We start from the raw sequence: 10,790 nt of genomic DNA, 5'->3' as shown, positions 1-10,790 counted from the left end.
CGAATATCATGGTACTAAACCTCCAAAATTTGAAAAAAAAGAAAAAAAATTGAAAAAATTTTATTAGCTAGCTCAATTCTTACTTATTCAGAATATTAACAGAGGGCATTGGACCCTCAATTCCATAGTATCAAAAAAAAGTTGACAATTATATACAAAGTTTTTAAAAGTTATATACCTAAATTACGAAATACTTAAAATCACAGAAAAAAAAGGAAGAAAAAGATTCCTGGACATAGCCTAAACTAAAAATTTGTTCAGGATATAATGAATTCACCCTCTAGCCTATATCTCACCTTATACGCTTTTTTTTAGCACTTTCAAGAGATATCTTAACCAACCTTTTGTGATTAGAACAAAATTCGAACTTTAGTGTAAAGAGCAAGATATTGAGGAGGGAGGCGACCTTTCATATCTGCCGAAACTAATATGCAAATTCTATTTTAATTTTTCATATACAATGAACCAAAATCAAAGTGAACATGCCTCTCTTTTTTTGAATATTTACTAAAATTGAAATACATGGACTGTTTAATATTTAAAAGAAGGAAGCTTTTTTTTTAAAAAGAGGTAACCACACAGTGTAAGGAAGGAATTTTTTCCTTAACTTAATTGCGAGACAATTTCCTTTTATTATAATAACGAGAAAATTTTATTCACCAGAAGCTGCTTAGAATATTCCATATCTATGTAAATGATTGGAAAAATACTGATACTGATAGGTTGAATGAACTATTCAAACTGTTGAAAATCCTAATCTGAAACCTGAATATATACAAAAAATAATTGAACATATTAACAGCTAAACAAGACGCGCAGGTTTTCTAACACGGGATTTACCCTAAAAAAGACATGTATATACCTTGAATTAGAAATCTGGTAAATTGCGTCAGAACAACTTGTCCTTCATCAAAGTGAAAGACAAGTCTTCAAAAATATAAGACCATGTCGGGTTGGCTTAGAAACATATCTGGTTGGCCCGGACTGTGAGGGAGCTCTGAATCTCTTTGAAATGGTGTATACAAGGTCCAGAATAACATAGAAATTGCTATAGCTTTGCGCAAATTCCATAGATAGTTACTACTGATTTCCCAGCATTATTTAAATAAAGATCAGAAATTATACATAAAAAAAACAAGTATTTTAACTGAAAGTAAGGAGCAACATCAAAACTTAAAACGACAGAAAACATTACGTATATGATTGGGTTCATTCCCTAGTCAATACCTCGCTCTTTAAGCCAAAGATTATTTAGTACTTTCATAAGAGCTATTTGTTCTAATTAACGGCATTTGTGATTAAGGGGTCATTTTTAAAGAATTGGAACAAATTTCGAACTTTAGCTTAAAGAGCAAGGTATTGACTAGAGGGCAAACCCTCTAATATACGTATTAAAAATATAAGAATATAGAGGTTCGTTACGTAAGTTAATTCGTAAGTTACGTATATTTATTACGTTCGTAAATAAAAACGTTCGTTAATAAAATTAAACAGGTTTCGAGAAAGCCATTTAACCAAATAAAACTAAAATTAATATTCTAATTTTTTTTTATTATTCATGTACGGTGAGCCAAAATCAAAACCTTCATTAATTCAAAAACGTTCAAAAATTGAATAAAAAAAAAGTTATTTTAACTGGAAGTAAGGAACGACGTTAAAACTTAAAATGAACAGAAATTATTCCGTATATGAAAAGGGCTGTCCCCTCCTCAACGCCTCGCTCTTTACGCTAAAGTTTGACTTTGTTACAACTCTATTTTTTTAAAACAATGAAAAACTTAAGCTTAAAGAGCGAAGCGTTGAGGAGAGGACAGCCCCTTTCATATACGGAATAATTTCTGTTCGTTTTAAGTTTTAACGTCGTTCCTTACTTTCAGTTAAAAAATTGTTTTTTTTTATTTAATTTCCTTTAAAGTTGATGCTGCTGCAGAAGTCGGAGTTACGGCGCTAGGCAGTATTTTGCTGTAGTTTTAGTGGGTAGTGATAAATAGGTTTTACTCAGAGTCTTGAAAATATCAGGGAATAAACGCTGCTCTTCAAAAGCCTTATTTACATCTTTATCTGTCAGATTAACAAGCTTCTTTAAAGTGGTCATTCTAGTTGCGGATATGTGCTTCAGCTATATTATGCTCAGTGTGGGTGCCGTAGCAAAATACTAGATATCTAGCTTGATTTTTCTGGTCTGGTGGTTTTAATAACTACTGGTGGCCATAAGGGATATCCTTGAAATGTGGTCTGCGAAATTATCTACTTGAAATGAAGCTAGGACACGATCGAAAGGTTTATATTTAGCCATTTTACGGTCTACAGACACGAGGCGGGGGACTTCAGGTTACAAACTTCAACAGCAAAATGTTCCAATTTGCCACCCTGAAGTACTCACGTTTGTAATGTGCGCGTAGTTTTCCACGCAAGTTCAGTAAATTTCTGCAAGGACTATATCCGATTCAATTGAAAACTTGTTTAGCTCTACACTCTTTGAACTCCGACAGTGAACTGACTTTTTTTATTTGTTTGTCAAGAGATTGCTGAATATCGCCTTTATTTTCAGAAGTTTTCAGTATCACATTATATTTTTAAATCTCCCATATAATTTTCGTTCTTTTGTATTTTCGTTCTTTTTCAAATTAGTAAATTTGTTTAAAAGTAGATGGCGCCTGTAGAGGCTCTCACAAGATTTGTTTGTTTGGGGGGGGGGGGGGGGGTTAAACAAATGAATTATTATTTGTTAAAAACTCCCAATATTCCCACCGCCCGTGTCGGTATCTCTGAGTTGAAACAAAAAACTCCCCATATGTTTAAGATAGATTCTACTACTACTACTACTACTAACCACTCACCGCAGCACCAAGCCGTCTGAGGCCAACACAGTTAATCACGCTCCTCCTCCATCCCGATCTATTCAAGGCCTCTCTTTTTACATCCTCGCAGGAAGTTCCTGTTTCCTTTAAGACTTTATTGTTGACGTCCTCCAAACCCCAGACGTGGACGACCTGCTTTCCGTTTACCCCTGGATGGTTGGCCAAAAAGAACAATCTTTGGCAATCTGTCATCCTTCATCCGCACAGCGTGCCCTAGCCACCTCAACCTTTCTTTCATTATAGCCCTAGAGAGCGGTATTAAACCACATTTTTCGTATTGCCTATTGTTTGAATTACGGTCAGTCAGCCGGGTACCCAGAACAATACTTAAGCAATTTCTCTGGAAACATCTAGCAAATCTTCATCCGCTTTTCGGAGCGTCCATGCTTCAGAGCCATATTTGACCACTGTCATCACTGTAGCTTCTAATATTCTAATCTTGGTTTGCAGACTTATCTTCCTATTTTTCTAGACTTTTTTTTAACTGTGAAAAAACACCCTGAGCCTTGGCTATTCTATATTTAACATCTTCACTGCTCCCACCATCTTTACTAATAATACTACCAAGGTAAGTGGAGCTGCCCACCTGACCAATCTTTTCATTACTCAACGTCACCTTTTCATCTTCACTTATTCCTAGACTTAGTGACTTAGTCTTCTTAACATTAATTTTTAAACCTATTCTAGCACCCTGAACTCGCAAAACCTGTAAAACTTCATTCATTTTGCTCACACTTCCATCTAGGATGCTTAAATCATCAGCATAATCCAAGTACAGGAGACTTTTTCCTCCCCATTTGATTCTGTGGTCTCCCATTGCCTTTCCTGTGCTCCTTAAAACAAAGTCCATCAAAATAATCCATACAAAGGGAGATAGAACACAACCCTGCTTAACTCCTGATTTAATACAAAACCAGCTGCTAACCTCATTGCCTACCTTAACCGCAGCAGTGTTATTCCCGTACATAGCACTAATCACTTTAATGTATTTGTCTGGCATACCATACAAGGATAAAACCTTTACTAAAGCTCTTCTATCAACATAATCGAACGCCTGCTCATAATCTATAAAACTGAGGACCAAAACTCAGGCACTTCTCAATTATTAGCCTAAGAGTGAAAATTTGGCCGACACATCCTCTACCTTTTCTAAAACCGCACTGTTCTTCTACAGCATCTCTCAGTCTAAAAAGTATCATATTACTAAGTAATTCGCTACCTACAGAGACCAGACTAATGCCTTAATAATTACCACACTCACTCTAATCACCTTTTTTATAAAGTAGCTTAATTAAGGTTTTCCTAAATTAATTAGGTACTTTCCCTTCTTCAAAAATCATATTCATAGTCATCAGTAGTTTATTTCTAACCTCATACACATCATATTTGAAAAACTCATTTACCACCCTGTCAGCACCTGGAACCGTAATATTTTTTAGTCCTTTTAGTACTGTTGCTAATTCCTCCTCACAAAACAAATCTTCCTTCACATCCAAGGTATCACAAACTTTCTCATTTTCCTCTATATTTTTTCCAGCAACTCCATCTTGGTTAAGGGAATTCTCAAGATTTTCTGTCTATCTCTCTTTAGTTTTTTCCTTATTGCTAACTGTGGCTCCATTTCTATCTTTAACTGGGCCAAGTCTAGAGAGACTACTCATTCTCAATTTGTTAACATACCAGAACAATATTTTACTATTATGCCGTCCAGCTGCATCTTCCAGATCCCCGGCAATTTTATCCATGGCCTCCACTTCACACCTCCTTAGTTCATATTTTAATGCTTTCTCCACTTTCTTTACATTTCTTTTGTTTTCATACGATCTATCGCTCAGATAATTCTTGTACAAATCCTTTCTCCTTTCTATTAAACATAAAGCTTTTTCACTAATATTCTTAGCTGCAGTTCTAGCTTTCTTCCCTAATACACCTTCAGCAACTTCACAAATTATTTTTCTAAAATCATTCCAACCATCTTCCACATTATCAAATTTTAAACTCTCAAGTTTAGTATTCAACTGTTCTCTCAAATTCTCATCCTGGAGTCTACCAACATCATAACTTCCCGGGAGGTGGTTACCCTTCCGATATTTCAGCTTTAGATTAACCCTGGACACTACTAGATGGTGATCTTTACTTTTAACATCAATAACAGCACTCCTGTATACCCTAGTATCTTGTATTGATCCTGCCAGTCTTCGGTTTACTATAACATAATCAATAAGGTTTGCCGTCTTACCGTCACGTGAATACCATGTTAACTTATGAGCCATTTTATGACCAAACTATGACCAAACTTATGAACATTTAATGACAAAATAGATTATAAAACACTGAAAATTATTTAAAAAAAAAGCAAGTTGAGTATCAGTGTATAGGTGGATTTGGATGTTATATTATCGATTGAAAAACTCTATTCTTTTTTGGAGGGCACCAAGAACCCTCGCTTTCATTATTCTGTTGCTTCTATTTTAGCTATTTTTTGCGCCCTCATTGGGCAGTGGGCAAACTGATATAAGAAGAGTGTCAAAATCTGAATTTGGCTCCTGTTGTTTTTTTCCTTTTTTATTTGTAGACCTGGTACCTAATATTTAATCATATTTTGTTTTTAACGTAACGCATTAGTATTGTCTCAGTAAACTGTAATACACCTCCCGTGCATTGTTTTCCCTCCGACTACTTTGTACAGAAGACGTCGTCATAAAAACTTGGGAAGGGGCTCGTTAGTAGAATGCATCTATGGAATTTTGGAAGATTATGTTCCTTCCTGTGCTATTTGGCTAGATTATGTTCCTCGCCATGCTATTCTAAGGGACCTTTACACCTTTTCAAAGAGAGTGAATATCCTCTCACACTTCTGTTCCTTGGTACCTTTCCAAGCAAAGTGATTAAACACGTTTTGAAACTATAGTTGAGATTGTATAATGCAAGTAGACTGGTTTTTGAGGCAACACCCATTTTTTTGCACACACACACGCGCTATCTCTCCTCAAATTCATGCTAGTCTCCCCAACGGGCTTTAGTGTTTTATACGATGGGTCCTTGTGGGAAGAATGGAACTCTTGAGGATTTTGAATATTGTCTAGCATAATCAATAAATCGTCTAATGTCGATATATCCAAATTATCAGAAGATGGTATGTCACCTTCCCCTAAAATATCTTCAAAATTGAACTCTTCTGTGTCATTGAGTTTTGGTTGTTTTTGACTTGACGCTTGAGTATCAGAATCCTGGAAAGAAAAATCTTTTTTTAGTTATTCACTAAGTAAGTTGTAGCCTTATAGGCTTAAATCATCCTAAAACACATAGAAAAAACCCTTTGAGTAAATTGACACGCACCCATACAAGTACCTGATTATAAATTGTTAGCCGAGCAATCGATGATCGTCTCATTAAGTTTGCTTAATATATAGTCTTAAAAAAAAACAAGATATTTCTGTAAAGGTATATAATAAACATTTAGACACAAATAGCCTATAACTGTATTGGAATGCCTTAAAACACATTTTTAAATGCGATACATGAAAAAAAAAAATACAATTTCAACTATTAGCTAAATATGAAATTTATTCAGAATATTAATGGTGGGCGCCCCTTCCCCCATATCCTCTTTTTTCTTCAATAATTACCCCCTTTAGTAAATACACACGCGTACATACAAGTAGCTGATAATAAATTACTAGCCGAGTAAACAATGATCGTTTAAGTTTGCTTAATTAAGAAGTGCAGTGACATATAATCTCACGAGAAAATAGCCTTCTAATCAAAATATCTAAACAGCCGTTATGAACATGTGAAATTTATCGTAGCTTCGAGAGCTTGCATAAATACAGAAGTTCCCTTTCTATGTGAAACTCAAATGATAGATAGGAATAAAAAAAGGTTATGTTAGTCCACGAATAATGTATATTTACTTACCATTATAATTCTTTTATTGTTGTCCATTAGAACGAGGAATTGAGTCTTATAGGTTTATTACAACTTCTATTAACCAACTGATCCAGAATGACCGATTTGCTCGATATATATATATATAGAAAAAAACATGATTATAACTAGCTGTAAACCGGTATTTCTAGAATGAGACCATTCTTTATTACGCAATTTGACAATTTCTAGTTTTTGGTTTAAAAAAAAAAAACGTTATGATGAACGAAGTTGCTAAAGACGTGTTTTTGATCACTCGGCTTGGAAGGGTACCAAAGTAATATAGGTGTGAGAGGATACTCACTCTCTTTGAAAAGGTGTAGAGGTCCCTTAGAATAGCATGGCCAGGAACATAATCTACCCAAATAGCACAGGAAGGAACATAATCTTCCCATTCTACTCTCGTTCTATAGGAGATGAAAAATTCTAGTGTCTTTTATCCCTGGTCCAAATGACTGAAAGGTAACTAGACCGCCTTACCCTCTTTTGCCCCCGTTGCATCCACATAATCACCGTTTTATCGGATCAAGATTGTTAGAACCATTTGGTTGAAAATAGTAAAAAGATTTAAAAGTGTATCTCCGTGGTCAAAATGACACACAGCCCTTAGGACAATGATAATAAATTATACAAAAATATCAATCTCTTTATAGTAAGATTTTAGTTGAAAAAAAAGGCGAGAATACATTTTGTTGCTTTTCAAATCGGCTTGGAAATGTTAGAATCTGTTTGCTTGGCCAATCTAAAACTTACAGGAACTGCTGCGGGAGGGGTGTAATTGGATCTCAAAATTTGACTTGGAGCAGGAATCAGAAGTAAATCTATGACATTATGTGTACCCAGGTTATCAAAATAGCTTCAATGAAACTCAGAGAGGAAAAAAAATAACAAAATGAAAAATATAGTCAAAAAAGGTGAAAAAAACGAGGATTTTGTCAGCCGTTTACGAACTATGAAGAAGAAGAAATAAGCAAATATTTCGACAAGGACCTCCGCCGAGTCGTTCTCAGTGCTAAACAAAAAAGAAAGAAAAGAAAAAAAAACCAATGAAAATCGAACCTTTCGAAGTTTACTTAACAACGACAGAACAAAAACTAAATAAGAATCCTGTTGGAATCAATGAAAAAGAAATCTACCAAGATAATTGAGCAACAATCCTTTGTTTTGCTTTAGCCTTAGCTGGTCTACAAATTCGTTCATCATTTTATGTGCAAATAGGTTTTCTCAAATTATACCAGGTGAAAATATTGATTGAATCCTTCAAAATTAAACTGTCATAAGTTAGACTTAGTGAAATGTCTCCAGTATCTCTATTTATTGCTAAATTTCGGTTTATGTATTTTTTTTATCTCAATTACCTCTTTAAAAGTTTGTGGTAAGCCATTTACAGTAGACATTAAGGTTGCCTCGTCAAAAAGAACCAGATGGTCGGATTTTCGAAAATGTGCAGGGCCAATGCCGAATCAAAGTTGTCATTGTTATTTTTCAATCTCAGGGACTTATCTATTGAAATTTTGTGTTCATGCAAAAGTTCACCTAGTTGTTGATGGGCCCTGCCAATGTAAAATTTCCCACATGAACACGGGATTCTGTAGAAGCCACTACCCAGTACAGGATAAATTTTATCCTTTCCTGAGTTGGAAAAATGTTCAACTTTTTGTTCAGTTTTGTAAGAAACAGACAGATTATGTTTTTTTTTTTTTTCCAAGTTTATCGCCAAGTTTCGGAATGTATGGTAAAGTGTTGAAAGTTTTTTTCTCAGTTGCCAAGGTAACTGAATCGAGGGGGACGGGCTCCCTATTTTCTTGTTTTATTTTTTTTAATCGTCTATCGATGATATTTTCAATAAGTTTTATTGGGTAACCATTGCAGAATAGAATATCCTTGACATAGTTTTATTCAGAATTTATGTGATTACGAGAACATATTTTTAAAACTCTATCGACTAAAGAGATTATTACCCCTCTTTTTGCAGAAGGAGGGTGATTTGAAGAGAAATGTAGATATCGATCATTACGGCTTTCTGTATATAGAAAGTTCAAGGGTAGGAGCAGTTTTTATAATCAAAATATCCAAGAAAGGCAGCTTACCTGAATCTTCGAGCTTAATGTATTACGTCAAAATAGCTTATTTGCAAGATCTCAAGAATAGCTTGGAGGACCAAGCTAAAACAATTAGTGGTTCTTGAAGGGCCTAGCTTGCCTAAAGTTTTGACTTGGGGTAGGAGAAACGCTAAATAGAAAGACAATATTTGTATCCAGGTTATCAAAATACTACACCTACAATGTGTCGGGAACGGCTTGCTGGATCGTGTGAAACAATCAGTGGTTGTTGGAGAGCCCTAGATGGGGAAGGAGGTGAATATTTATTGAGAAGATGAGGTAAAGGGGGCAAAAAATTGTCTCCGATTTGACTGATAATTTGTTTTTCCTTTCAGGAGCCGACGCTACAATTCCAAAACATGAGCTTTACGTCAACTCTTACTGCAATTTTGAAAAATTTGAAGCTGGAAATTAGTCCAATTATTACGATTCAATGTAAAAATGGAAACACTACGGCCCAGAAGATTCTTTTAACAGCAACAAGTGACGTGTTTAGACTAATATTTGAACATGACATGCTCGAGAAGCAAACAAACATCGTCGTGGCCGATGACGTCGATGTCAATGCTATGAAAGCAATTATTGGTTGCTATGAAGAAGGAAAAATCCCTGAAATGAGTAAAATTGACCTGGGGGCCTTTAGTTATGTTGTTGATAAGTACAATTTTCTTGGAATCAAGGAAGCGATGGCGGAACAGTTGCTTGATAAATTTGCTAAAGAAAACGACTTGAAAGTACTTGAGTTCATTTTTACAACCTACGATTGCAAGGCCCAAAAGAAAATCGCTATAAATGAGATTGCTATGACTATTGTGAAAGGCAGAAAAGGTCCTGATTTTATTGTGGATTTTGATATTTACGATTTTCTTCAGCTTTCCAAAATTGTATGTGCGTCTATTATAAAAAGAAAGTTCGAAAGATGGGAGTCATTTTTGAACTGTTTTTACGAGTGGGTCTCTAAAAATTCCGAGGAAAGATCCGGCACTGAAGTAGAAATCCTGGGGATGATTGACGTACGTAAATTTTCTCCATCAGAGGTTCTAAAGATGCTTGAATCACTGTCCTTCAGCAAGAAGTTTCTAGGTTTCAAGCTAATGTTTGAAAAAACATTAGACCATGTTGTTAAAAACATTAACCCCAAGACAGGGACTGTGGCCAAATGCCAAAATGGAAAAATAAAATGTTCAGCTTGCGGTTTTGGCTCTACTCCTCCTTACCATAGTTCCACGGGTTGCAGTGGTGTTCATCGTTGCTCATACTGGAATACTTATGGTTACATCCACAGTGGCAATTGTGGCAAAAGCTTGCCTATGAAAAGTAATGATGGTTATATCTATACTTCTTTAAACTATGAGTGATTGTTCAAGGTCATCTATCTGTATTTTATTGCTAAGTTTATTTAGTGACAAGTCCATTCCCTTTATGTTGAATTTGCAGTTTTATGAATAAAAATCTTTTTGTACATCATAGCTTGGGAAATAACAAGTTATGCCGGAGTTTTTTCAATTCCTTTAATTTCTGTCCCCTCCCTTTCTCTGTCATTAAATTTCACCTCGCTAAAGGCAAGAATGCTATAATCAGATTACTCTTTTAAGCTACAGTTGGACCATGATGGGTACAATCAACTGGTAGTTAATCGTTTCCCCTTTAAAGGAACTCGCCGTCCTCGTGACACAACAGTTTCTTGAAAATGGCGAACTAAAGAAGTAAAAACAAAAAATAACATTAACTGATTAAACAGTTAATTGATCAATGAAAAAGTTAACTAATAATTAACAATTTAATAATTAAAAATTAACTAATATATATATATATATATATATATATATATATATATATATATATATATATATATATATATATATATATATAGTATATACCCCCTGTCACAGGGGGGTAT

General features: G+C 34.8%; 1 protein-coding gene across 1 annotated transcript; it reads left to right on the top strand.

Moving 5' to 3' along the window:
- Positions 1-9,229: 9,229 nt before the first annotated feature.
- On the top strand, positions 9,230-10,248 carry LOC148938831 (uncharacterized). Its single transcript, XM_089107504.1, has one exon. The coding sequence runs from the start codon at positions 9,250-9,252 to the stop codon at positions 10,246-10,248; it is 999 nt and encodes a 332-aa protein (XP_088963630.1). The 5' UTR covers positions 9,230-9,249.
- Positions 10,249-10,790: the final 542 nt, after the last annotated feature.

This window comes from Artemia sp. Qi Xiang Cuo, unplaced genomic scaffold (assembly GCF_049724085.1).
Source record: "Artemia sp. Qi Xiang Cuo unplaced genomic scaffold, ASM4972408v1 HiC_scaffold_349, whole genome shotgun sequence".
Taxonomy (NCBI): Eukaryota; Metazoa; Arthropoda; class Branchiopoda; order Anostraca; family Artemiidae; genus Artemia; species Artemia sp. Qi Xiang Cuo.
This window is presented reverse-complemented; position numbering and strand designations above follow the sequence as displayed.

What these genes read in the sequence shown, in the direction of transcription:
- LOC148938831 (XM_089107504.1), top strand. Translation starts at nt 9,250, where the DNA reads ATGAGCTTTACGTCAACTCTTACTGCAATTTTGAAAAATTTGAAGCTG.